At 41.8% G+C, this 26,203-nt stretch overlaps 1 protein-coding gene across 1 annotated transcript in view; it reads right to left on the bottom strand.

Annotated features, from left to right (window-relative positions):
- Window positions 1-26,203, bottom strand: part of SLC24A4 (solute carrier family 24 member 4) — a 126,009-nt gene that overhangs the window by 27,406 nt on the left and 72,400 nt on the right. Inside the window, exons 3-10 of the mRNA XM_077820406.1 lie at window positions 13,528-13,604; window positions 12,349-12,423; window positions 8,593-8,677; window positions 7,033-7,136; window positions 6,194-6,268; window positions 4,904-4,929; window positions 4,022-4,075; window positions 1,595-1,737 (exon numbers count right to left, since the gene is read on the bottom strand). Of these exons, the coding sequence (XP_077676532.1) occupies window positions 1,595-1,737; window positions 4,022-4,075; window positions 4,904-4,929; window positions 6,194-6,268; window positions 7,033-7,136; window positions 8,593-8,677; window positions 12,349-12,423; window positions 13,528-13,604 (639 nt within the window). The remainder of the gene's footprint in view (window positions 1-1,594; window positions 1,738-4,021; window positions 4,076-4,903; window positions 4,930-6,193; window positions 6,269-7,032; window positions 7,137-8,592; window positions 8,678-12,348; window positions 12,424-13,527; window positions 13,605-26,203) is intronic.

Genomic DNA, 26,203 nt, shown 5'->3' with positions numbered 1-26,203 from the left:
CAAGACAGCAGAAAAGTTAACAGAGAAGAAATCTGTTGTGGGGAAAGTTTGAAGAGAAGGAAATTTGGGTGGATCTATGCTATTTTTAGCCTCCTTATGTAATGCCTCTGAGAAACTCAAAGCACTTTACAGACATTAATTAGTCCTCACAACATGCCCATGAGGCAGATAGGGGTAAGTAACTATTCAGTATTATTAGCCCCAATTTACACAGTGGCTAGAGAAACTGAAGCTTAAAAAATGTGTATGACTTGGGTAAAGTCACACAGCAAGATAGCATCTGTACCAGAAACAGAACTCAGGCTTTTCAACTCCTAGGCCTGCATTCTAACCATCTCCCTGGTGGAGCAGACCAACCTCAACGTCCCTTGAAAGGACTCTGACCAATTAAGTGATATGCAGCGCTGCCCATCTTTTTGTCATATAGGAAGATTATTCTCTAACCCTGAGTAAATCTCCCATGCATCCAAGAGAGAATGGATAGTTCACTATGCAATAGTCCTTCTGTTACCTGAAGATCCAACATAAAGAAGAATCATAATACTTGCTACAAAGTGATTTTCTCTTAATCATGCCATGGCTTCATATAAAAAATGAATTTATTTGATTATTAATATTTATACTACAATAGTGTTTATGACCCCAGCTGAGACCGGGGCTCCATTATGTTAGGCACAGTACAAAAACATTGTAAAAGACAGTGCCTACTCTGGACAGCTCCTAATCCAAATACACAAGGTAGAAAAGGGGAGGGGGCATATTCATATTGCAAGTCTGCAGTGAGGTGGATTGACCCAAAATGCATTGGGCAAACAGAGCCTTAGCCCACCTCTCTTATACCACTAGCTGCCCTTTCCAAATGCTGCCCACATTTCAAGGAGATGCAGCTTCCTGATACTTGAAGTTGCTTGCAAATAATGAAGCAGCAAGACCTGACTAGCCAGGAAGGGCTCAAGGAGTGAGAGGGGCTGAGCCTCACAGGCAGCAAGGACTTAGTTCTTCAGACAGGAGGGGATATAAACAGCAGACAGAAGGAAATGCAGCAGAGCTGAAAGATTCTAGAAGAACAAACATGCTGACTCCCTCATGCTGTAGTGGCAGCAGGAAACCATATTCCCCTTTCCCCCCCACTTTCCACATCTGTTTAGGAACAGACCTTGCTGTCCTAGTATTCAGACACAACCGCACATTAGGATGGTTCCTTTTGCCACCCTGGCCATCACACCCCAATGCAAGTTTCACCTACTGCCTGGAACTTAATTCTTACACATCTTAAAGTGAAAATTACCTTCTGCATTCACAGCAAAGAATATATTTCACTTACGGTTTTATAACTCATTCGCCTATTGCTGAACCAGAGAGTGGAAGACAGCAATGCTGCAGGTGTACCAAGTAGCATGTTTCCATCACCTCTAGAAGGAAGTATGATTCTCAAAGGCTTGGCTGCACTGAATTTGTCAACTTAACCCAATAAAAATGTCATTGTCCTTCTTGCTAAAGGTTGAATATTATCACTGTTTTGATCACCATTGGAAAAAAAAAAACCCACGCTGTATGTCAACTCTTTGTCCAACTCCTGTCTGCTCAGCCTTACCTTTCCATAGCAATGGCATGGATGGGTCATCATAGCTTATGTCATAACATTCATTACCATCTTCCAGCTCATTGCTGACGGTGTTGCCATTCCCAACGTTCATGCTTTTGATGGTGAACAACTTTTGCATCTTCACATTGTACCTGAAAGTGCAAAAAGATGGTCTCTGAGACTCCTGGATTGTTGGAATACTTCTCCAAATTCCCAGGCTGATGCAGTGTAACCCAGCCCACAAGGATTATTTTGTGACAACTAACATTACACTAGGAAAAGCCAGAGAGTATCAAACTCAGTACTGCAGGAATGACTAAGCTTTGCCCACCTGAAGGCCATTTTATCAACCTGACAGAAGAACAAGGACTGCACCTAGCTTGCAGGCTGCAGAAAGCAGGTTTAATTCAGAAATAAGTTTCATGGAGGACATTTAGCTCAAGGTGAAGCATTGCATGCTGGATGTGAAGCCTCAGAAGTCTTCATGTCTATATCGAAGAGCATGGCTGCAGCAGCATACAGAATAGCATTTGGCCCCCAGGACAAGTTTTGGACATGCTCAATCTACATCAAGGGATCTTGAAGCACATCCTCTGTATACTGAGAGGTTTCAGTATATACAAGGGGCTCTTCTGTCCCCTAAGAATTTAGTTTGTTAATGGGACATTAACTTTATGGGGTTTCTAAAATGTACTGTAAATATACAAGCAATTAGATTTCAATGGCGTTCATTTAAATGTATGTCAGACAAAGATGCCACATTGCATATACCCCTTCCTCTTAATAAGGGTTTCACCATAACCTCTTCACATTCTGCAGGCTATAACAGTACCATTACACAGCAACTATTTTTATGACATCAGTCCTGAGCTGCTCTTCTCCTTCCTTAAAGAATTACCTCCTTATCTCTGAACCCTTATGAGAAGCTCTCCGATTTAAATGCCACCGTTGAGGAAGTCATTTAAAATATTTATTTCACATCATAATGCATGTTATCACCCTTTTGACAGAACTGAGAGGGAAGGATTTCTGTTGAAGTGAAAACTGCCAAGCAATGAGGACTTTATTTCCTGGGGAAAGAGGAAAATAAAGCCATAATCAGGCTCTGCATTGCCAATGAGCTGCTCCAATGCAGATGCAATGTCTTTGGGGGTTGGCTTTGTGGGCTAGGGGTCTGTCTACACTGCAGTCAGGAAGTATGACTGTAGCATGTCTAGACATACCTGAGCTAGCTTTAATCTAGCTAGTGTAACAACAGTAATGATGATGAGGCAGCGGCTCGTCTATTCGGGGTCCCAGGTGGGTAGGACTAGCCTGTACTACCATGACTTCACGGCTATTGTTACTTGAGCTAGCTATGATCTAGCTAGATCATAGCTAGTTTGGGTATGTCTACACGTGCTCCAATCACACCTCCTGATGGCAGTGTAAATATACCCAAAGACATACTCACTATGCAATGGACTTTTCAACAATGCTGTGCACCAGCATACAAGAGCTCAAGGTGTGATTCTCAGGAGGATTCTCTCACCCTGTTGACTGACCGGGACAGCACTGTGGGGACAGCTGGCTAAGCCCCACCATGAGAAAGAATCCATCCTATACTGACCCTTCTGGCTGACCTAGTAGTGGTGCTGATGGGCTCAGGAAGGCCCTAGTGTTGAAGGGGAAGTTGAGGTCAAACAGGAGATGGTTTTGGTGGGCACAAGGGAGGAGTAAATGGGAGGGCGAGAGACAAAAAGGGGGTACCGACTTCTCCATCTCTTCAGCTAAGAAGACTATACCTCGTCTCCTCCCGGGGAAGGATGATTCATAGACTCTGAGGAGGAGTGAGTGTGAAAGATAAGGATAAGGGCGTCAATACATGACAAGTCTGGCAGGGGATGTTCTTGTGGTGAATCCATGCTCAGCTGGCTGCTTGGAGGCGCCTTAACATGGTCACTCCACAGAGGTTACAAAAACCAGGACAAACTGCTGGTGTTTGTAAAACTAACAGGGATGCTTGGACAGGGCTCTAGAACAGGAAAGTTTCCAATTGCAAGGACCCACAGTTACTGATGGTGGTAAAACTGGGAGGGCAAGAGCAGCCCTCCAGAAAAAAGCCTCTAAAATACATTTGTGTCCTGTTTTACCCATAACCTCCATGCTACTTTACAGTCATGGAGCTAGAGAATCCATTTTTTTGACCTTTCCCCTCAGCCACCTCTTAGACCTGCTGTGCCCTGTTATACAACAAAAAATAAACATCCAAAGATTTGCTGCTGTCTGCAGTACATACTCCAAGAGTGTGTTGATCTAGTACAAAAGTGGGGGATGTAAGACAGGGAAATCAGATTGTTGGAATTCTCCTCAGCTGGAGATCAGAGCATGATGCAATGCCAGAGAAACAATCACCAAATTACAATTAAAAAGCACAGAGAGAGGAGAAGCACTTACTTCATGATAAGTATGTAGAAGAAGTACATAACGATGAGTACAAGGCTCTCCCACCTCAAAGAGAGAAAAGGCAAGGAAAGAAATTAGTAGGGTCATGCATGCTGCTGTAATCTTATGGTATTTTCAGTAGGAATGTGCCACGGGTAAGCAGTATGGGAAGTATTCTCTGCCTTTGTGTGCTTTGAATTCCCAGTGGTAACATTAGAGGCAGTTTCCAGGGCCCAAAAGAAGCAAAACTCCTTTGGGATTTGAACACCATACATATTATGTATATTTAACTTCAACTGTGCTAGAGCTATGGAAGACAGAGCTGCACCATGCCAGAAGCAGTGACCAGAGCCATTCCGTCAGCAGAGCTCATCATGCACTCTGGAGTGGCTCTTACACCTTCTTTCAGGAGATGCAGCTTCTTCTTCCGCAGATCCAGGGTTGGCTTGTCAGCTGGGGTGGGGAGCGGAGTAAACGAGGGGAGGGCCTATGGTATGTGGCACCACGGAAGTGCTAACACTTCTCTACAGCTTCATCTCAAAGAGCACTGCAACAGGATTTTGGCTGCGCTTGGTGCAGGTGTGTAAGGGGATGAACGTGCTTCCTGCACCCTATACCACACCCTGTGTACTCAGGCAGGAACACCTGGGGGTGGCTGTTAATGTTTTCTGGTTATTAATTTTTCCTTTAGTTTTCACTATTATCATACAAAAATACTAATTAAAGACAGAAAGTGGTATCTCCCCTGGGACAAATCCAGTGCTCACTCACGCCCCATTGGCCTCACTGCCATTGCACAGGGTGTAAGCACTGAATTTGGCTAAACTGTGATTGTAGGTACTGATTAGTGACATGGAGAACACACTAATTTGAGAAATTAACAACACAACTTACCATACTATTTGCTCATCATTTATGAACTGGAAGAAAAAGAAACAAATTGACCATTTCTCCAGTCCCTCTAAAAACTGGTCAGCTGCACTGTGCAGCAGGCAAAGAATCTTCACAGAGGCATATTTATTTATTTGCTATACAGTCATTTCCAACCTGAAGCTACTGGAGCTTTCTCCTTCCTACTCTTCCCATCCCAAACCTTCTACAGTACTGCTGTCAACACTGCAACACCAACCCTACAGCCAAGATTTGGGCCTTTCTTAAAGGCTGCTGTTAAAGTCACTCAGCTAAATGATGCATGAGAGATACACACACATACACTGCATATGTTTGAGAGTGAGCAACCATGTGTCTGGAAGACAGGTAGGGGGCTCATAAAACAGTGGGGTCTCCTATTTTCCAAGACCAAAGGCATCAAGTCCTTTCAAAATTAGCTCCAGAATCGCTTCTCCAGCCATGCAGCCACACAACTGGGCTGTCAGAACAGCAGGTGATCCCAATTTAACTCCATTTTATGCCATCCCTGTGGTTGAATGGGCCATTGCTGTTCTATTTTTATTATGAATAAAATAAATTAAGATGACTCTTCCCCATATCTGCTACCAAATAGTTAAATATAGAAATGTAAGAGTTACTCACTGCTTTGGAAAAATATAATGGTCATTTCAGCTATGCCCAAACTTTGCCAACTAAACTCTGCCTGTACTGGCAATTTACCTGTGTGACAAGCCTAATGTGTACTAGAAACTGCAGATAACAGCCACCCTGCCTCTTTAGTATGGTGTGCAGTTTCTAGATCCCAACATGCTCCAAGAGAAGCTACTTAGATCAGAATGGAGGGCTGCAAGCTGGGACCTGTAGTTTCTGCGAGGGAGTGCTTAATTTGTAATGAAAGCGGTGCTGGGTCTCAAGCAATTTTTTCACTTTAATAACTGACATGGCAAGCCCAGAGGTGCCAGGGCTATGAACTGCCAAGCCTAGAGGTGCCAGGGCTCAGCCATGGCATGAATTAAGCACCACTCTGAGGTATACCGTTGGTTGGGTTTGCAGTTTTATGGGCTGACTTTGGTTACGGGTGTATTTGAACATGCCAGCCTTATTCCAAAGGGCTGTATGAAGTTCTTCTATTTGAGCCCTCACTCACCCTAGTGTACCCTTATTCCTGTGAGTAATTGATTTCAGTGGGACTTCTTATTTGAGGAACCACTTAGCAGTGCAAACAAAGGCTTCTCAGTCTGTCTCTTTGTAATTAAACCTCGAAACATAAGAAATGTTAAGAGGGACACTTACAATGATAAGAAGGATCACGGAAAGTGTGTAGTACACTGAGTCCCTAAACACAGACCACCAGGTGAGACGAACCACCTGGAAAGAAGCACAGTTTTAGCCGACAAACAGTGATTTCAAAAGTTTTCAAGTAAAACTAAGAACTTGATCTTAAAATATTTAACTGCGTGAGTAACTTTACTTATGAGTAGTCCCTCTAAAGTCAATTGAGATCTAATGGGGATACATTAAAAATTATATGCCTATGTGTTTGCCAGATTAGGCCCTAAAATGTATCTATAATTACCACCATTAATAAAAACCTTATAAATGTCTCCATTAATTAAATGTATTTCTTACTAATGGTATTTTCATTGGTCATGGTTTTAGGTGAACAAGAAGCAAAGTAAAACTTGCTGCAGTTCTGCAAGTGATCAATTCTCTCTTAATTTTATTTCGGAGGTATATCAGATTTAATAAAAAATTGTGATATTCAGAAATGCTTCCTACGAAGAAGGGTGATCAAATGCTTTAGAGTATAAATAACTCTCCACAGGGGTCAGGAAGGATTTTTTTTCTCCCCGTTTATACTGACCAATTGACTGAGGACATAACGGCACATGGGAAGGAATCACCTTCATCTGAATATCAGGTACTGTCCACTTTGGAAAGCTGAGACAACCACTATTTTGCAACATTACCTGTTTGTAAAATGTGTCTGAATTATTTCTAACATGATCACTTCCCTTGTCTTAACAACCCTTTCATGCTCATTTTCCATTAGCGTTCCAATATTTCTCAAACATTTTCCATGCAAAAGAAAAAACTAAGCAACAGAGCCAAAAGAAAGGTAACCTACTAACCTGTCCCGCAAATATTCCACAGACACCAATAATGCAAAGGATGTTGAAAACTGCTGACCCAACAATGGTCCCAACTCCTACATCACCATGAGTGATAAATACACCTGGAAAGAGAGTAATACAGTCACAATTAACCCCTATCACTTCATTACTGGCAATGCCTATTTGTTCAAAACGGGTATTAACTGTGAACAACAAAAATCTGTGATCATTTAAATGTTTAACCAAAATTAGGTCAATAATGAGTACACATATCAGCTGCACCTTCTGAAGTTTTGGGGACAGTTAGCAGCTATTTTGTATGCATATTTTCTCAAAGGGAGATATAAAACACCTCTAGTGACATCAGAACTCTACAATCTAATTGACTTCAAATGTTACAATAAAGCAGAGGAACTTTCCCCTGGACAATTAACATTTAGATTTCTGTCCCTTTAACATCTGCAGGGACGGCACGACCTTCAAAGAACTCCTAGCTGCCACCTTGTGTATAGTCTGGGTGCACTCTTGATAGGACATATGATCTAGTGGGTGGAGACTTGCCTAAGACTCAGGAAACACAGGTTCAATTTCCTGCTCCACCACAGACTTCCTAAGTGATGTGGGCAAGTCACTTAATCTATCTCAGCCTCAGTTACTCACCTATAAAATGGAGAAAATAGTATTTGCCTGCCTCACAAGGGTGTTATGAGGCACTCAGATACCAAGGTAACAGAGGCCATATAACTACCTAACATGACAGAGGCCAAAGAAGAATGCTCCCATGACCATTCTGAAGCTTTGTTTTTAGCTAAAACAATCCTGTTTGACACACAGACTTTGATACTATGGATCCTGTGATGCTATCACATCCCCTCTATGTAGGGGAGTGTATCTGTGGATTAGATGCCTTGGAGTAGATAGATGATATGGCCTTATGTGGGCTTTACTATATTTATGTATATTCTCCTTAAAAATTCGGCTCTCATTGATGTCAATAAGGTTGCACAAATTTAACTGAAGGAAAATTTGTTCCAGTGGATGGCATTAAAAAATCTGAGTTTTCACCACCCAGGTATGTTTAGTACAAGTTGTATCTTCTCAAACCTTGAGGAGAATGTGTGGTAGTACAGTATCATTGTTGCAGATTTTGAGTATTTAATGGAGTCAGCTGCAGAATGGAACCCAGCAGAACATCAGAATCTAAAACCTGTTAACTCAGTTATCTCCTGCTCTAAATATAGGGAAGAATGGTGGCACTTTCAGATACCACTGCATGGAAAACCACTCAGTAATACAGAGGGGCAGATCTTCAGCTGGTGTCAATTGTCATAGCTCCATTGAAATCTAAGATGAGGATCTGTTCCTGACTTTTAATTTGTTTGCAGTGTTGTTGTAGCCATATTGCTCCCAGGATATGAGACAGACAAAGTAAGTGAGGTAATATCTTTTATACAAGATAGAAGCTTTTGAGCTACACAGAGCTGAAGAAGAGCAGAAGTTGGCCCAATAAAATATATAATCTCACCTCCTGACATTTTAATGGCAACTGTTGCACATGCTATTGAGCAGATCCCTTACCTATAACAGATGCAAATAATTCTGGGGTCGAGCTTCCTGCGGCCATGAAAGTGGCTCCAGCAACATCTTCACTCAAGTGTAATTTCTGAAAGAAAAGTACCTATTACTTCAGCATTGCTGGTCTTTTTACATAGCACACTTTTATAGTTACAGATAGAATCCTTTTATTTTCTCTGTCACAATACCGTGAAAGAATGAACTCCCACTATGATACAGCTCAAAGGTTGAAAAAGCCTATATATGAGATATAGACTACATGCTTTGGGCACATCAAATATTATAATGTACGTGGATAATATTATCTAACTGGTGTCCCACTAGGTTAGGGGATACATATTTTAACTAACCAAGCGGATTAGAGAAAGACCACTCAGATGGGGATTCTAGAAGGTTGAACGCTCAGGAATGAACAGTTTTTAGAGTCAAACAATCACAGACATGAATAGGGTCACGCAATCACAGACATGAAGGTCGCTATCTTAAAACAAAAAAACTTCAAATCCAGACTCCAGCGAGAAACTGCTGAATTGGAATTCATTTGCAAATTGGATACTATTAATTTAGGCTTAAATAGAGACTGGGAGTGGCTAAGTCATTATGCAAGGTAGCCTATTTCCTCTTGTTTTTTCCTACCTCCCCCCCCCCCCCCAGATGTTCTGGTTTAACTTGAATTTAAACTTGGAGAGTGGTCAGTTTGGATGAGCTATTACCAGCAGGAGAGTGAGTTTGTGTGTGTATGGGGGTGGGTTTTTGGAGGGGGGTGAGGGAGTGAGAGAACCTGGATTTGTGCAGGAAATGGCCTAACTTGATTATCATGCACATTGTGTAAAGAGTTGTCACTTTGGATGGGCTATCACCAGCAGGAGAGTGAATTTGTGTGGGGGGGTGGAGGGTGAGAAAACCTGGATTTGTGCTGGAAATGGCCTAACCTGATGATTACTTTAGATAAGCTATTACCAGCAGGACAGTGGGGTGGGAGGAGGTATTGTTTCATATTCTCTGTGTATATATAAAGTCTGCTGCAGTTTCCACGGTATGCATCTGATGAAGTGAGCTGTAGCTCACGAAAGCTCATGCTCAAATAAATTGGTTAGTCTCTAAGGTGCCACAAGTACTCCTTTTCTTTTTGCGAATACAGACTAACACGGCTGTTACTCTGAAACCAGTTTTTAGAGTGAAGTCATGAGTAATTCAAGAGTTAAAGGGGATACCAAGCTTGTAAAATTTGGTAACAGAAGTGAGAGTAAAATATAACCTATATGAATATGTCTTGCAAATAGTGGGCCTGATTCTGATCTCGCTTATTCTAATGTGAACTTCAATGAGGTATATGAAATTAGACCAGTGTAGAACTAGAGAGAGGACTGTGTCCCACAGAGAGATCTATTTTTGTTACACTGCTTCTTGAGCTCTAATCTGAATGCAGTTACCTTAGAGCTTTTGAGCCAGAGCCTCAGTTGGTGTAAATGCACCTAGCTCCACAATTGGGCTAGGCCTATTCACACCAGCTGAGGATCTTTCCTTTACACTATAAAGGCAATATTATGGGAAAGTTTTTCTTTTTTGAATCTCTAGACTCATCTTTAATATCCCATCCCACTTCCAAGGATAGAAGAGTGCCTAGCGATACATGAAGCAGGTCAAAGTATTTTTCAGGCACTCTGCAACATTCTGAGCTGGCAGGAAGTGCTTCATAAGGAACTCATGGCATAGAAGCACAACACACAGCTCTCTAAGACGATCTATCACCAATAATATAGCTGATAGAGTTCAGCACAGATGTGCTAACTACTCTGGATTCTTGTTAGCTGTCTAGCATTCTGGAGATACCTAGACAAGCAGAATAGATTTTATGAAGGATCAACAGCAGAAACAGCAACATTATGATACATCTTATATATCATGTATCTAAAAGTATGCCGATAGCACATCTGAAAACAGCAAGTATTCGCTGCTACAATCTTCTTCCATCTGTTCTCTTGTTGATAAGTATATGTAACTAGTACTGTTGTTTGTTGGAGTTCTGCACATGTGTCCAGAGGATGGGAAAAAAGATGCCTTTACTCGCTAGAACAGCTGATCAAAAAATTTCTGTTAATATGAAATTATGTCAAACCGCCCCCCCCCCGTCTCCAAATAAGGTTTTCTATTTTACAATCAATTCTATAGTTGGTTGGAAAATTTTCACCAAAATAAATTTTGGATCAAAAGTTTAATTTTCCCTCTATCCTGGTCAATTCTAACTAGTATCTGATTAATAAGTTTGTAAAGTGCTGTAAATGAATGTTTTAATATAATAGCAGATTATTATTCTTAATTGTATATATTGTGACAAAGTTCCTCCTCTACCTTGGTGGGTCTTGCGCTTATTGGCAGATTTGCTTGCCTTGGAGATTCACGGCAGCGCTCAGTTTGGCCGTTCTCATGAACCCACAGTCCAGGTCAACTCCTCCTGTGTCTGATCAGGAGTTGGGAGGTTTGGGGGGAACCCAGGACCGCCCTCTACTCTGGATTAAGCCCAGGGCCCTATGGATTGCAGCTGTCTCGAGTGCCTTCTGGAATAGCTGTGTGACAGCTACAGTTCCCTGGGCTACTTCCCCATGGCCTCCTCCCAACACCTTCTTTATCCCCACCATAAGACCTTTCCTCCTGGTGTCTGATAATGCTTGTACTCCTCAATTCTCCAGCAGTACACTTTCTCACTCTCAGCTCCTAGTGCCTCTTGCTCCCAGCTCCTCACACGCATGCCACAAACTGAAGTGAGGTCCTTTTTAAACCCAGGTGCCCTGATTAGCCTGCATTAATTGATTCCATCAGCTTCTTGAGTGGCTGCAGGTGTTCTCATCAGCCTGTCTGCCTTAATTGTTTCCAGAAAGTTCCTGATTGTTCTGGAGCCTTCCCTGTTACCTTACCCAGGGAAAAGGGACCTGCTTAACCTGGGGCTAATACATCTGCCTTCTATCACTTTCCTGTAGCCATCTGGCCCAACCCTGGCACAATATATTATATATACTGCACTACATTTTCTAGTTAAATTTCACAGATCTGGTTCAAATGGGGCCTGTAGATAAAATAACTGACTTCATTAGTTATAATGACTATATTCTCCCTTTCCAATTATTCATCCTATTCAAAAGTGCTTAGCATTGACTTAACTATGCTCTTACTGAAACTAATAATAAAACTCTCACTGACTTCAGATGGACAGAGTTAAGCCAATGCTGGGTGCTTTTGAAAAGTCTACCTGATAGTTATTTCCATACATTAACTCTCTTCCACCTCATCACACCCAATCCCAACAGGCTAGGAAAACAGCACAAGCACATCTCTTCCTCTGACTGATTAGAGTCTTGCTGGCAGAAAAACACCCATAGCTAGCAAATTAATATAAATATCTCTAGCTCTTCTTTTTCCAAGTGGCTGTTAAAACAAGGATCATAGTAACAAACCCATCTAATCCTTACATCACCCCCTATACTGCCCCACCAATGTGCTTCAGATCTGTGACAGAGGAAATCATGTGGTCGTGCTCATTCAGTCATTAGCCTCTTTGCCAAGATTGCTGTCAAGGGTGCCAATTAGCGCTAACTGTAGTGGATTTGTGATATGGAGCCCTGTCCACTGACAAATGGATTGAGGCCATCAAACCCATTTACTAAAGAACTTCAGGCAGCCATTGGATGGCACAAAACATCCAATCCTAAAACCTACAAGGAACAGATTTACAAAAGGTGGTTAAATTTCTCTTTCACTTACCTCACAAATTTTCTCTAATGAGGGAACAAAGAAGTCATCACATACTATAGCCAAGGCATAGAACATATAAAGAGCCTGTGGGAAAAAAGAAAAAATGTAACTCAGTCACATCATGTATGTAAAAAAGGGAGAGGAAAATGACAGAATGTTTATTCAAATAATGTATAAACAAACTCACATGAATATGTGGCTCCATTTCTATCTGCTACAAAAAAACTGTATTGATGAAGTTATGGTATAAAAATATCAATATGTTCTTCTACTTAACAGTATGCTTAGGGAGGGACGGTTTGGAAAGTTGGGGAATGAAAATGCAGTAATTTGATGTAATTGGGTGCTATGGTAGAGTAAGGTACATGATAATAACAGACAGTACTTTGGAGGAAAAGCAGTAATCACTCATGTTTTCAATGAATTACCTGGGTAGATACTGAAGGCAAAAGCAACACCAAGATGTGCCATGTACAAAGAACAATCACATCCCCAAAAGAAACGGTCCCTGACCTTGGCTCCCATTTGCAAACATCTCAGGGGCTGTGATTGCCTCGTGAGCACATGTTGTCCTCCTGTTGCTCTATGTGAGTTATGGGATATATATTTTCAAAATGGGACCAATCCTGAAGTCCTCACTCAAGCAAATCTCCCATTTAGTATTACTTTCCCAGAGCTGGGACTGCAAGACTGGGCCACAAGACCTTTAAATGTTTTTGGGTTTCTGCAATGAGACATCAAGCCCAGATTTCATCTGTATTCCCTTAGGCTTTAAGGGCCTTATCCTTGTTTCTTTTGCACAGATTCCCAATGGACAGGAGAGGGAACAGGGAGACCCCATATCATCCATTCTTGCACAGAGGACAACTGGAATCCATACCTGCCCATACAGGGTGAAATTCTAGCTCCATTGAGATCAGTGCCAAAAAACTCCCATTGATTTCAGTGAGGCCAAGATTTCACCCCTAACTGAGATGAATGCACAAACACTGCTCATTTAGGCTTGCATGTACAGTTTTTAAAGTGCTCTAGTCGGTTTCTGCTATTTGAGAATTTGTTTGCAAATGCACTATTAAATATCTGCTGATTTACAGAGTTCCACTAAGAAAGGGCAATGGGACTGAGTAACTTCTTGCAACTAAATAAAAAAAGGAAAACAAAAAGAAACCATGGTAGGACAAAACTTACACCTATAATATGAAACAGCACTGCTCCCTCCTGCCGCTCCTTATTTGTAAATACATCTTCAGGAAATTCATTAATTGCTGAAAGAGAAAAACAAATACTTTTAAAACATTTATAAGTATACCTGAACATGTTATAAATGGAAGACAGCAAAATAAAGATGGATATTTAATATTGGTCCTAAATTAAAAGTGGAGGAGACATCTTCATCAAAGACTATATCATTCAGTTTGGTGCATCATAGCCTGCCGAAGTCTCTTCAGTTCACTAGGATAAAGAAGGGGGAAGATCCTCTGCGAGTGTCAGTTGTCATTTGCTCCAACAGATTAAACCAATATTCAATAGCTGCTAGGAGTTTCCTGCTCATAATGCCTCCCTTTTACTATTTTCTCTTCTAATTATACTTCTGAAATAACCAGCAGAGGGGCAAATTCCCTTCCCCCCAAAAAAACAATTATTTCTAGCTTCATGTATGCCTCACCCCCTAAAAAACATGCAATGGCTGTAGTCTGCTATCCACTTAGATTATGGTGCTATATAAATGTTTGCACGTTACTTTACAGAGATGAAATAAATATATGTTGCATACCCAAAGAGCTTGCAATCTAAAATTAGACAAAGAAAAGGATGATAGATAAAGGAAGGGGTGGGAAAAAAAGGAAGATGAGGGTTAAAACATAATAGGAGTCAGATAATAGATGAAGAGAACCATATAAGCTTTGACTTTATAAGAAGTGACTGAGGTAGGTCAAGAGGAGAGGGGTAGCTCAGACAGAAGTGGAAAGTCAGTGATGGAAAGAAAAAAGAGCAAAGAAATGTGTTTTCAAGCAGGTTCTGAATGAGAGAGAGGCAGCTTGCAATAGTTAGATGGAGCATTTTCCATGCATAGGTAGCAGTGTGAAAAACCTAAGAGCAAGAACACCAAAGAGTGGAGAGGAAGGAAGCAGCTAGGCGTCCCAGAGGGCAGAGCGCTGTGGGTGACTGGGGAGCAACCAAAGATGTGAGGCAGGCAGGGCAGAGCTGTGCAGAGCCTTAGGCTCTGTCTACACGACACAGCTTTTAGTGACATAGCTGTGCCACTTCAGCCATGCCACTAAAAGGCACGCAGTGTAGCTGCTGTTTGGCGGCAGGAGAAAGCTCTCCTACCGACCAAAAAACTTCCACCCACCACACGCGGCAGCAGCTTTGTCGGCAGGAGAGCACTCCTGCCGACAAAGCACTGTTCACACCAGCACTTTTCGTCAGTAAAGCTTTTGTCGTTCGGGGTGTGAGAGTTTTTTTAACGCTCCTGAACAACAAAAGTTTTGCCAACAAAGTTCCAGTGTAGACAAAGCCTTAAAAGTGAGGTTGAGGATTTTGAACTTTATGTGGAAAGAGAGGGAGTCCATGTAGAGGGCTGGAGATGAGATGGTCAGAGCAGAACATTATTTTAGCCACTGAAAGCTGGATTGGTTGGAGAGGTGACATTTTCATGCAGAACTCCCGATTGATTTCAGCAGCGAGTTACACTTGTGGATTGATGGCAGGATATGGTTCAAAAGTACTTCGAAATATTCATGAATGCACCAAAACATGGTGGACAAAAGCAAGGGTCTATTTTGATCACTTTACCCATAGCCAGAGCTTTTCTTAATGGTACTTGCTGAGGCCTGGTTCTTCAAAGTAACAAATACTTGATATGATGCCTGCTTTACAATGCCCTTGCAAACACAACATTTAATGCCAATGCACTCACTTTTCTGGTTTGTGTATATTCTTCCGTTTCCAATATAATTCTGCAAGCAATAAGTGTATACACGGAGACCAAGATTTTCAAAAGTGACTAGTGATTTTGGGTGCCCAATTTAAGACACCTTAAAGGGACATGACTTTCAGAAAGTTTGAGCTTTTGTCCTTTGCAAATCAGCCCTTTTTAAGGTGGCTCAAAATGGGCACCCAAATCTGAGGCATCCAAAAATCAGTCATTTCTGAAATTTTTGACCAGGGAAAATAAAGTACCTTCATATCACTATTTGTCTGCTCAAGGATGTATATTCATGGCAAACTTTTCTTGCCCCCTGAAAGTAATTTATATAATATTATATATTATATAATTGCCTCAATGTAAAGATGAAACCCCCACTACTCTGTTTTCATGCCTACAACCACAATTATTTTTGCATGAGACCATTGGCAGCAGGAGTTATTTGAAATCAGAATTAATAAATCTTATCTGCCTTACAAAAGGCAAAGCCACTGTTTTGTGAAATCCTCTGACCGAAAGCTACTGTAGTCAGTGGTCTATAAAAAATTAAGCATAAAATAAAACTTCAACCAGATGTCATGGAGCAATGACTGTACTGCGTTTCGTTAGCCTCTTTCATAAGGCCTGCACTTCAGAGCCAGTAAACAGCATTTTAATACACAGAATTTGCCCAGGATTAAGATGCAATTTTTTTCTCCGTCACACATTTAGCCAAGGAAAAAGACAGTAGTTTAAAAGATATTTTGTTTAGATATCTATGAATGCAATTCCTTATTGCCAATCCTTTGACAAACCTTCCAGCCTATGTCTCACTTCTGTAACCACTGGGACAAATTGAGGGAGCGATGGTAGTAAATTATCTGCTAATCCAGCACATCAGCAGGATACTACCCAATCCCTTGTTGAGTTATGAAATGTCATTCAAGGGACTGAAGAGTGCTTAAGTGCATAAATATCATTAGCACACCAGTTTAAGGCCACTAGCTTAAACACCACAGATCTGATTCTGCTATTAAGTACACTTTTGTAAAAATCAGTAATTTCACCAAAGCCAAACCTATACAAACCTGGTGCAAGTGAGAGGAGAATCGGGTCTTGTACCTGGATATCATAGTAAACACACAAGGCCAGCGTACCTATAAAAGCAGCATGAGGAAACAGCACTGCTGTATTCTGGGAATGAAAATTGTACAGTAAATAAAAATAACTCATGTGGCTATAATGAAGTGCTGCTTCACAAAGAGCTGTCAAAACAAAGACAATATACAATTAAATCACCCAGCAGCTGGGAAATCTCGGATCCTCATTTGGATGTATTTGCCTGTTGAATTTCAAATACCTTTAATGAATCAAAACAGATGGATAAATAGCCTCTTTTTTATATTTTTTATTACTGTTTCCAGCATGCAGGGAAGAGGAAAGGGAGAGAATATCACATATATACATGGGTGAAAGTAACTTAAAGGACTTACTGGTATGCAGAGCAGCCGAGGTCCTGGGCAAGGTGGCAGGGAGGTGGCTCTGGGCCCCCGGAAGGGGCAGGGCCCCAAGCAGAAGGGGTGGGGCTGGGGCCAGACTCCCCCAGTCAGCCCTTTAGCACCGCCAGGCCTGCGCTACCTGGGGCTCTGGTGGCGATTTAAAGGCCTTGGGGCTCTGGCTGCTGCTGGGAGCCCAGGGCCCCTTTAAATCACCAGGCCCAGGACTTCTGCCCCTTTTGCTCCTCCCCCGTCCATCAGCAGCCCTGCCAGTATGGTCGGCTGTGTACAGGCCACTTTTTTACCAGTACACCATACCAGACCGTACTGGCTTACTTTCATCTCTGCATATATTGGAACAAAGTTTGTTGCATTGTAATATTTTGAGACACTGTATTAAATAGAGCTGGACGAAATTCTCTGCCATTCTTTTTTTCAGCAGATTCAGCAACACAGATTCAGCAACACCAAAACATTTCACAGATTCATGTTGGTTTCTATGAATTGTTTCAGTCCAAAAAATTAAAATAAATTCTGAAAAAAATCATTTTGTTTTGACATTTTCAAAACATTACACATTCAGTTCAAAATGACTTTTCATTTCAAAATTTCCCTATGCTTTTTTTTAAAAATGTTTTAAATGGTTAGAAACAAAACGAACATTTAACATGACCTGAAATTTTTTTTTCCCTTGAGTTTGAGTCACTGAAAATTTTGAAAAAAAATCCGCTTTTGGTTTTATCCAAAACTAACTTTTCCCCACAATTTTTTGGAATGGTCTGCAACCCAAAATATCCATTATTTGCACAACTCTAGTATTAAACTGGAGTGAAAGTGACATTCTTAATCTCCTGCTGGGAGACAGCATAGGATAATCTATAAACTACTATTAGTCAGTGTTACATAATCTGCAGTGGCTTTTGACAACTTTGTAAGAGGCCAAAACAGCCTTTTTACATATGAAAGTGCTAGAGTTGAATAGGTTTCTCATATTACTTAGTACTTGCTTTAGCACTGTTGTAATATTTAAATATAAATTTACCCTAATTGTGAGCTCAACAGTGAGATGTGAATGAAAGATAATAAAATATCACATTAACTTATAACGTAAATGTTGATGGGGAAAGATGAAAAAGGGAGGCAGAAAGATTGGGTTAATCCAAACAAAAAGATCTACTGCTATAACTCATTGACTGCATAAAGATCATGTCTGGTAACAAGAGAAGTGTGCAACCAGAAATCAATGGACTAAAATTGGTGGATCAGAAATTAGGTCTACTGGGTGGACAAAATAATGAGCGGATGGGCTATTCCATCCATCACTTCCTTTTGGGATCCTTAAAAGAAAAGATTCCAGACCGAGAATTGTGTTGTTTGAAAAACTGCCAGACGGGAGACAGGTGGACTGAAAAGAGCAAACTTCATCACCATGGCTGCCAACCCCCACTGTCTTCTGGGTCTCAGGGATCACCATGACACTGTTGGGCCTTTGTTGTGCTGATCCTGAGAAATATCCTACCCGAACTAGGCCAGAGAGAAGAACGCGGATAACATCGCCTCTTCCAATGGCTCTGGCTAAATCCCAAACATCACCTGGAACGTGAGACTTCCCCCGCACCCCATACACACACTTCCCTCCAATCCTCTATGTGTCCTCTTCCCTCCCCACTGTATTTCTTCTCTTTTCTATCAGTTCCTACTTTCCTTTTGCCTTCTGTTTATTAAGAATCTGGCTTAGCTGACCAAGACTGTATTTTGCAATACTGCTATTAGCCTGTGACCAGAGAGACAGCTAAAAACAATGCCCTATACCTAGTGTTGCCAACCCTCCAGGATTGGCCTGGAGTCTCCAGGAATTAAAGATTAATCTTTAATTAAAGATTACATCAAGTGATGAAATCTCCAGGAATACATCCAACCAAAATTGGCAACCCTACCTATACAGCCTAATGCTGGTATAAATATGCCAGATCTCTGAGTGGCTGATAAAACCATGTGCTGTGATTGTGTATTTTCAGCAGTGAGATTGCATGTAAGAATCAATACCAGAGTCAGAAGCTGCATTTTCTATCTTTGTGTTCTTTTCTTTTCATGTGTACTTGTCTTGTTCTGTCATTTAGGAAACAGGATCAGACTTTAACAGCTCCAGCCTAACTCAACTAACTTCCCTCCCCACAAAGAACAGTTATTATCTTTGACACCATCTAAGAGCCTGTCAGACAAGAGTTTTTCCTTCTAAGACTCTGCGGCCAAAGGGAAAGGGAAGAAGGGATACTGTTACAATGAAATGCCTTACTTCATATTTTACATTTCAAATGCTTTAACTGTTTCCTTCTTCGTCTGTTTCTTTATTAAAGAGTTAAAAAATTAATGGTGTGTTTCCCGTGGAACTAAGCAGGCTGGGGTCTCTGTACTTGGAATTCCAAACCTTGTTTAAAAACTATTAATGTTGTACAGTAAGAGTCATGTTAACACCTTTGACTCTCTGGGCCCATGTATTCTATCGAAATTAATACAATAGCACACATCACTCCAGCAATATATCAATATATCTTGCCAATTCAATGTGATTTAACATCATTCCCTCATGAGGCAGCTGTAGGCAGTACTTCTGGGATAATATTACAGCACCAGCAAATATGAGAGTTTAATTGCCAAAAGCAAAAATTTTCCAGGAGAGCTATTCCCTCACTGTGACATTCCCCTATGGTGTTGTCTGGACCAGTGATCTCCTAGGCCACTCCAATCCTTAACTCTGGGAGCCAGCCTTACCCTGCTCTGCTGTGAGAATCCCCACTCCTGGGCTGTTCACACACAGCCTCCGGCATGTAAGCTGCTCCCAGCTACTTGCAAGTGAATGACACTAGCCACTATCTCCGGTCCCAGAAACAACCCTAGGAACTCTGTCTTGCAGTGTCCAGTTACGCTCACTGGACTCTGCAAGCTTATAAGTTCGTCAATTTAACAAAGAAATTGATATGTACCAGGCTTGTTCTCCCAAGGGGAGTTTCTGACACACTGCAAACCAAATGCACTGCTTCAGGTAGAACAAACAGATTTATTAACTTTAAAGGTAGATTTAAGTGATTATAAGTCAAAGCATAACAAGTCAGATTTGGTCAAATGAAATAAAAGCAAAATGCATTCTAAGCCGATTTTAACACTTTCAGTGTCCTTACAAACTTAGATGCTTCTTACCACAGGCTGGCTCTTCAGCCAGGCTCTCCCCTTTGATCAGTGGTTCAGCTGCTTGGTGGTGATGGTGTCTGTAGATGTAGGTGGAAGAGAGAGAGCATGGCAAAATGTCTCTCCCTTTTATCATGCCCTTTCTTCCCTCCTGGCTTTGCCCCCAGCCCCTTCAGAGTCAGGTGAGCATTACCTCATCGCAGTCCCAAACTGCCCAAAGGAAGGGGGTGACTTCCTCAAGGGCTCTAACAGATTCTTTTGTTGCTGCCTAAGCCACTGTCCATTGTTCCTGTGAGGCTGGGCTGGGTTTGTCCCATCCATGCCCTGATGAGATGTAAACTGCCTCTCTGTTCTTGGAGAGTTTTTGCATGGGCTTGCTTTAAGCCATGAGGATATATTTTCAGCGTCATCACTATGTACATGAAATTATAACCTATAACCTTACTATAACATTACTGTAACAATTACCATAACATCACTACGACAACCATGTTCAGTGCATTATGAGCCTTCCAAAGACACCCAACATGACAGACTTTGCATTTGATACCACACAATCATTTTATAAAGATGAACATGGGGGTGTAGGGTGTTCCCTCAAGGTACAGAGTGTCACACTCAGGTACGGAATAAAAAAAATTTATAACAAAAAAAAATGGCAGCTCCCAGTGAACAAGGATTTAGATGCATATCTGCGCATTAACAAGAAACATTAAAACCGACCATGTTCACAAAGAACAAATACTGAAGGAAGGATTCTTCTGTCTTCTGGGGATGGGAACTGTAGCTGTCTCTCCACTATTTTCAGCTGAGATGGGAGGGGAAGATTAAATGGAAAGCAAGGTGTACAGTGTGACTAATTTCGCCGAAAAGGAACACCGACCAATTGCTCTGAAGATAGCTAGAAGTACATAAATATTCTCCCTAACAGGACAGTTCCAGGCAAACTACTACAGATCATCCTGTTGTTACCTTGTCCTCCCAACCCACTCCACCGCACCCCACATGTCCATTATCCCCACCTTTTGAGTCCTGACAAACTAGGTTATAAACTCTCATGGACAAGAGCACGGTCTCTTACTTGCCTGTTCAGAGAGTAGCAAAATGGGCCTGGACTCTTATCTAGAGTTCCTTGGCACTACTGTCATGCCAATTAATAACTGATCAGAATAATAGTTACTACAGGGCTGCTATGTGAACAAAGGGCAGCAGAAGTGGCTGGCAATCTCATGAATGGCAGGGGAGGTGCCTCAGACACTACCTTTCTGTGCAATTTATGAAGTAGCTTGAAAAAAAACCTCTATACTGAGCCATGAACATGGAACACAAAGAAAGAGAGTTAATCACCTTTACCAGAACAAACCTGGAGGGCTGATTCTACTGAACTACTTATAATTCAAGCACCAAAATGCATATGAAAGTGTGTAAATAACTAGTCTCAAAACAGAGTTTAAAAGGAGTTACAGAAGTTAATCCCTGTGCCTCACTTTGATTGTTTACCCTGTTTTTTAAGTGAGGATTTACAGAGCAGAAGCCAGGGGGAACCCGTGCACAATACTGACACCTGTCTATATTTAGGCTGGTTACCAGATTATTCCAGTGGGCACTGCTGAGTAGCATCAGAGCATTGCTCCCATATGCCTTGTCTATACTGTTGGAGGCAGCCTGCCAATGAACTACATTTCAAAATCTCATAAGCCTGATAGAAAATCTCAGCAGCCACGTGGATCAGCTGTTTTATAACCTGCCTTAGCATGTGATTTATTCACTTTATCACCAGTTAATTCACTCACAGAAGCAGGAGACACACCGACTCTTAATAGGCTGCTGAACATAAAAGATATTCTACATTTTCCTGTCACAGTCATTTACAATGGTAGCAGCATTCTGCTGCAGGGAGAAAAGAACTGCAATTAAAAAAAAAAAAAAGATGCGTACGAAGGGCTCTTCGACTAAGAGCCATGCCGGAAGGGGCTTGTGCAGATGCATTCATGACCCCTTTTCCACCCCCAGCCACCTTGGCATGTGCGATATCTCTGGCTACACTAACCTGTTCTCTCCCCAGTCACTCAGGGAGGACATAGAACTGGCATTCTGGATGCACCTAGTGTAGGTGCACAAGGGAGTAAGGCAGAAGAGCTAGATTAGCTACCTGCACCTTCCCTCTCCTCCACCCACTCCCATGAATATGCTCAGAAGCAGTCAAAATCCAGCCCAAAGTATTACATTTAACACATTCCATTTGTTCAAGCAATGAGGGCAAATCCAGGTGATGCTCTCCAAATACTGACTGCATTTCTATGTGGGCACAGGCCTTTCTCTCATCACAGAGTGGTTGGGCCAAATTTTAAAGGCCTTGTGTTTATGCATGTGCCCCCTACCCAGTTACAGGGAGCAAAACACCCATTTGTGTGCAGAAACGAGCATTTGCATGTACAGAACCAAGAGGAGGAAGCTGGCAAGGGGAGCACTGTCACCCCAAAATTGAAGCGCTGCTCTGCTGTGGCTCTCCAGGGATGTGTGGGATTGGGGCAAGGCTGCAGTTTGAGTTTGCTGGGGAAGCAGGTGGGGGAGTGGGTAGTGGCGGATTAGCCAGTGGGCCAACAGGGCCCGTGCCCAGGAACCCTGGCCAATTGGATGGCCCCAGAAAAATGGGTGCCTCTGTGCCCCAACCCGCTCTGCCTGCCTGGCGCTCCTGCCAGGGAGCAGGGTCAGGGCATGGGAGGGACTGCAGGCCCCGCTCCCCAGCAGGAGCGATGGGGGGGACTGCAGGCAGAAGGGGTGGGGAGGGGCCCTCCCATTTGCTGTGGACCAGGAACCCACAAACCCCTAATCCGCCTCTGGGAGCGGGGGCTGGCTCCTCTCACAGAATGACAAGGAGTAAACACTGTGTGGGGAACTTTGCAAAATTGTTTCCTTCAGCTTTACATATAACACTGTCAAACCAACATGAAATCCTTGTTTGGGAATGGAATTTAAAAAATTAAATGTTATTGAAATAATTAGCATTATTATTTGTAGACCAGGAGCATGCAGGGGCACGAACCAATTCAGGGTCTCATTCTATTAAGCACTGTATACACATATAGTAAAAGACACTACGTGCCTCCAAAGAGCTGACAATCTAGAAGGCAAGATACAAGAGCTGGGAGAAAGAAACAAATAGAGGAAGGGAAGAACACTGAATGGGTCTCTTTATGGATGCTTGTATCTCAGCAAAAAACAACCAGCACCAAAACCCCACGCATCAGAGAATAGGTTCATTTTATAACTATAAAATAACTTGTTTTTCCTAATCACAAAGAAACTTTAAAAATGAATCCACAACTTTCTGAAGACACACAAAAAAAGGAAAATGGGATGAGTCAGAATGATATCCATCTCAGGCAAGATAATGGAGCAGCTGATACAGGACTTGATTATTAAAGAATTAAAGGAGGGTAATATAATTAATACCAGTCAATACAGTTTTATGGAAAATATATCCTGTCAAACTAACTTAATATCTTTTTTTGATGAAATTACAAGGTTGGTTGATAAAGGTAATTGTGTTGACGTAATAGACTTCTGTAAGGGCTTTGACTTGGTAACTGCATGACATTTTGATTAAAAAACTAGAAGGATATAAAATTAACAGGACACACATTAAAGGGATTAAAAACTGAATAACTGACAGGTCTCAAAATCTAATGTTAAATGGGCAATCATCATCAAGCTGGTGTGTTTCTAGTGAGGTCCTATAGGGACCAGTTCTTGGCCCTATGCTATTTAACATTTTTATTAATGACCTGGAAGAAAAACACAATCATCACTGATAAAGTTTGCAGATGACACAAAAGTTGGGGGAGTGGTAAATAATGGAGAGGACAGGTCACTGAGACAGAGCTGTCTGGAATATTTGGTAAACTGGGTGCAAACAAACAATACAGCTAAATGTAAATGTACACATCTAGAAACAAAGAATGCAGGCCATGCTTACAGGAGAGGGAAGCTGTGATTCTGAAAAAGATTTTGGGGTTGTGGTGGGCAGTCAGCTGAACATAATCTCCCAGTGCAATGATGTGGCCAAAAGGGCTATTATTATCCTGGAATGAACAAACAGGGGAATCTCAGGCAGGAGCAGAGAGGATATTTTACCTCTGTATTTAGCACTGATATAACCACTGCTGGAATACTGTGTCCAGTTCTGGTGTCCACAGTTCAAGAAGGATGTTGATAAACTGGAGAGGGTTCAGAGAAGAGCCACAAGAATGACTAAAGAATTAGGAAACATGCCTCACAGTGATAAATAGATTGAGTTTCTTGAGTCTATCATAAACAAAGAGAAGGTTAAGGGGTGACTTGACCACAGTTTAAGTACATGTGGAACAAATAGTGGGCTCTTAGTCGGGCAGAGAAATGTATAACATGATCCAATGGCTGGAAATTGAAGCTAGACAAATCCAAACTGGGTATAAACCACAAGTTTTAATAGTGAGGGTAATTAACCATTGGCACAGTTTACCAGGGGTTGTGGTAGATTCTCCAACACTGGCAATTTCTCTATCAAGATTGGGTGTTTTTCTAAAATATCTACCCTAGGAACTATTTGGGGAAGTTCCATGGCCTGTGTTAGTCAGGAGGTCAGACTAGATGATCACAGAGGTCCCTTGTGGCCTTGGGATCTAGGAAAATGAATGTCCTGACCACTTGTGCTCGTTGATGTTCCTAAGGCATTTTTTAGTCCCTCTGTTCTGATCAAATTACAATTTGAGTAATGACATTCTATGTACCTGAATTCCCTCTGAGGGTTTAGTTTGTTATGATGGGCTGGAGTTAGCCTGGTTTGTTTCTGTTTCTGCTGGCAGAAACCCCAGCACAAAGTCCCAGGTGTGAAATATCTATTAGGGGAAACAGCTACAGTGGCAAAAGGTGGTCATTGCTTCTGCTCTATTGAAAATGTCTCACTGTTTTAGTCTGTTACCTAATGTTGGCAATCCCTAGATACAGTTTTTATATCAGCTCAGGTGTTTAAATGCTAAGCGTTTCAGAAATCAGGGCGAAAAGCTTGATATAGACAGACACTACAGCTGGTAGGAATAGAAGCAGTCAGAGCAGGGACTGCTGCACTAGGGAGCAGGGGGTAAAATGGGGCCCAGATGGGACCACACCTCCCCAACTCTCTCCTGAATCCAGAACTGTGCAGGGGAGATCGCCTGAACTCAGGGGGCATTAGGATCATGGGGCATTAGGAGGTGTCTCTCCCCCTTCCGATCACGTGGTGATGGGGGAAACTGAGGAGAGGAGCCAGCCAAGAGACTGCAGCGGGTAGGAACAGGAGAAGCCAAATCAGGGAGGGACCTCTCTCACCTCCATTCCGGTCAACACCATTAAATGTTCTCTGACCTCCTCTGCACTGTGCTAACTGGGTGTTTGCTCCCCAGCCCTGCTCAGAGTCGCTTACCTCAGCTTCACTCCACTCCTGCTCCTCTCACTGTCTTCTCCCCTGCCCTGCCTTCCTCCCCTTTCCTATTTTACCAATCCCCGGCTAAGTAAATCCACCACTCCCAAAATATTGTGCAACTCACATGTTTGCCACCATCACATTGCTCATTCTGCATGTGTTATACTCCTTTCCCCAGGCTGTGTCTGTCTTGTATATTTAGACTGGAAGCTCTTGAGGGCCGGGACCATTTGGTATGCTGTCTGTACGGCACCTACCCCATTCTTGGTTGGCCCTTAGGTATTACCACAATAAACATGATTAGTAATAACAGATAAAGTTTGTAAAGGTTTGTAAAGTTTGAGATGAAAGGCACAACATAAACATGAGCTATCATTATCTGACCCTCACATTTTCAGGTTTGTGATAGCAATAAAATTGCTTATGAAACAAAAGAAGTTATTTTGACTAAAAAATGCTGACTGAATTTATTTGAATTTCAATGCTAACTATGGAAATGGAACAAATTTGAACATCACACCAGCATACTGCACCATTCCCAACGTTCTATCCCAGTTTCTACTTCGTTCTTTATCATAGAAAATTCATATTGATTTTAATTGTTTTCCACTGAACCTCAGTGTTTGGCTCACTACAAACAGGAATAATAATTATTTAAATCAATGGATTATCCTCTAGGTAAATGGTCCACACAGGTCTTTGACTTTTTCATGGTCCATCCCTAAAGAGATTCAATACATTCTAATGTGCCTGTATAAAAACACAGAAGTGCTATACAGTACATTAATACTGCACTTTTCTTCCAAATGGTCAGAAAACCCTAAATTCATG

This window comes from Eretmochelys imbricata, chromosome 6 (genome assembly GCF_965152235.1).
Source record: "Eretmochelys imbricata isolate rEreImb1 chromosome 6, rEreImb1.hap1, whole genome shotgun sequence".
Classification (NCBI taxonomy): Eukaryota; Metazoa; Chordata; order Testudines; family Cheloniidae; genus Eretmochelys; species Eretmochelys imbricata.
The sequence above is the reverse complement of the archived record's forward strand: the minus strand, read 5'-3'. Positions and strand labels throughout refer to the sequence as shown.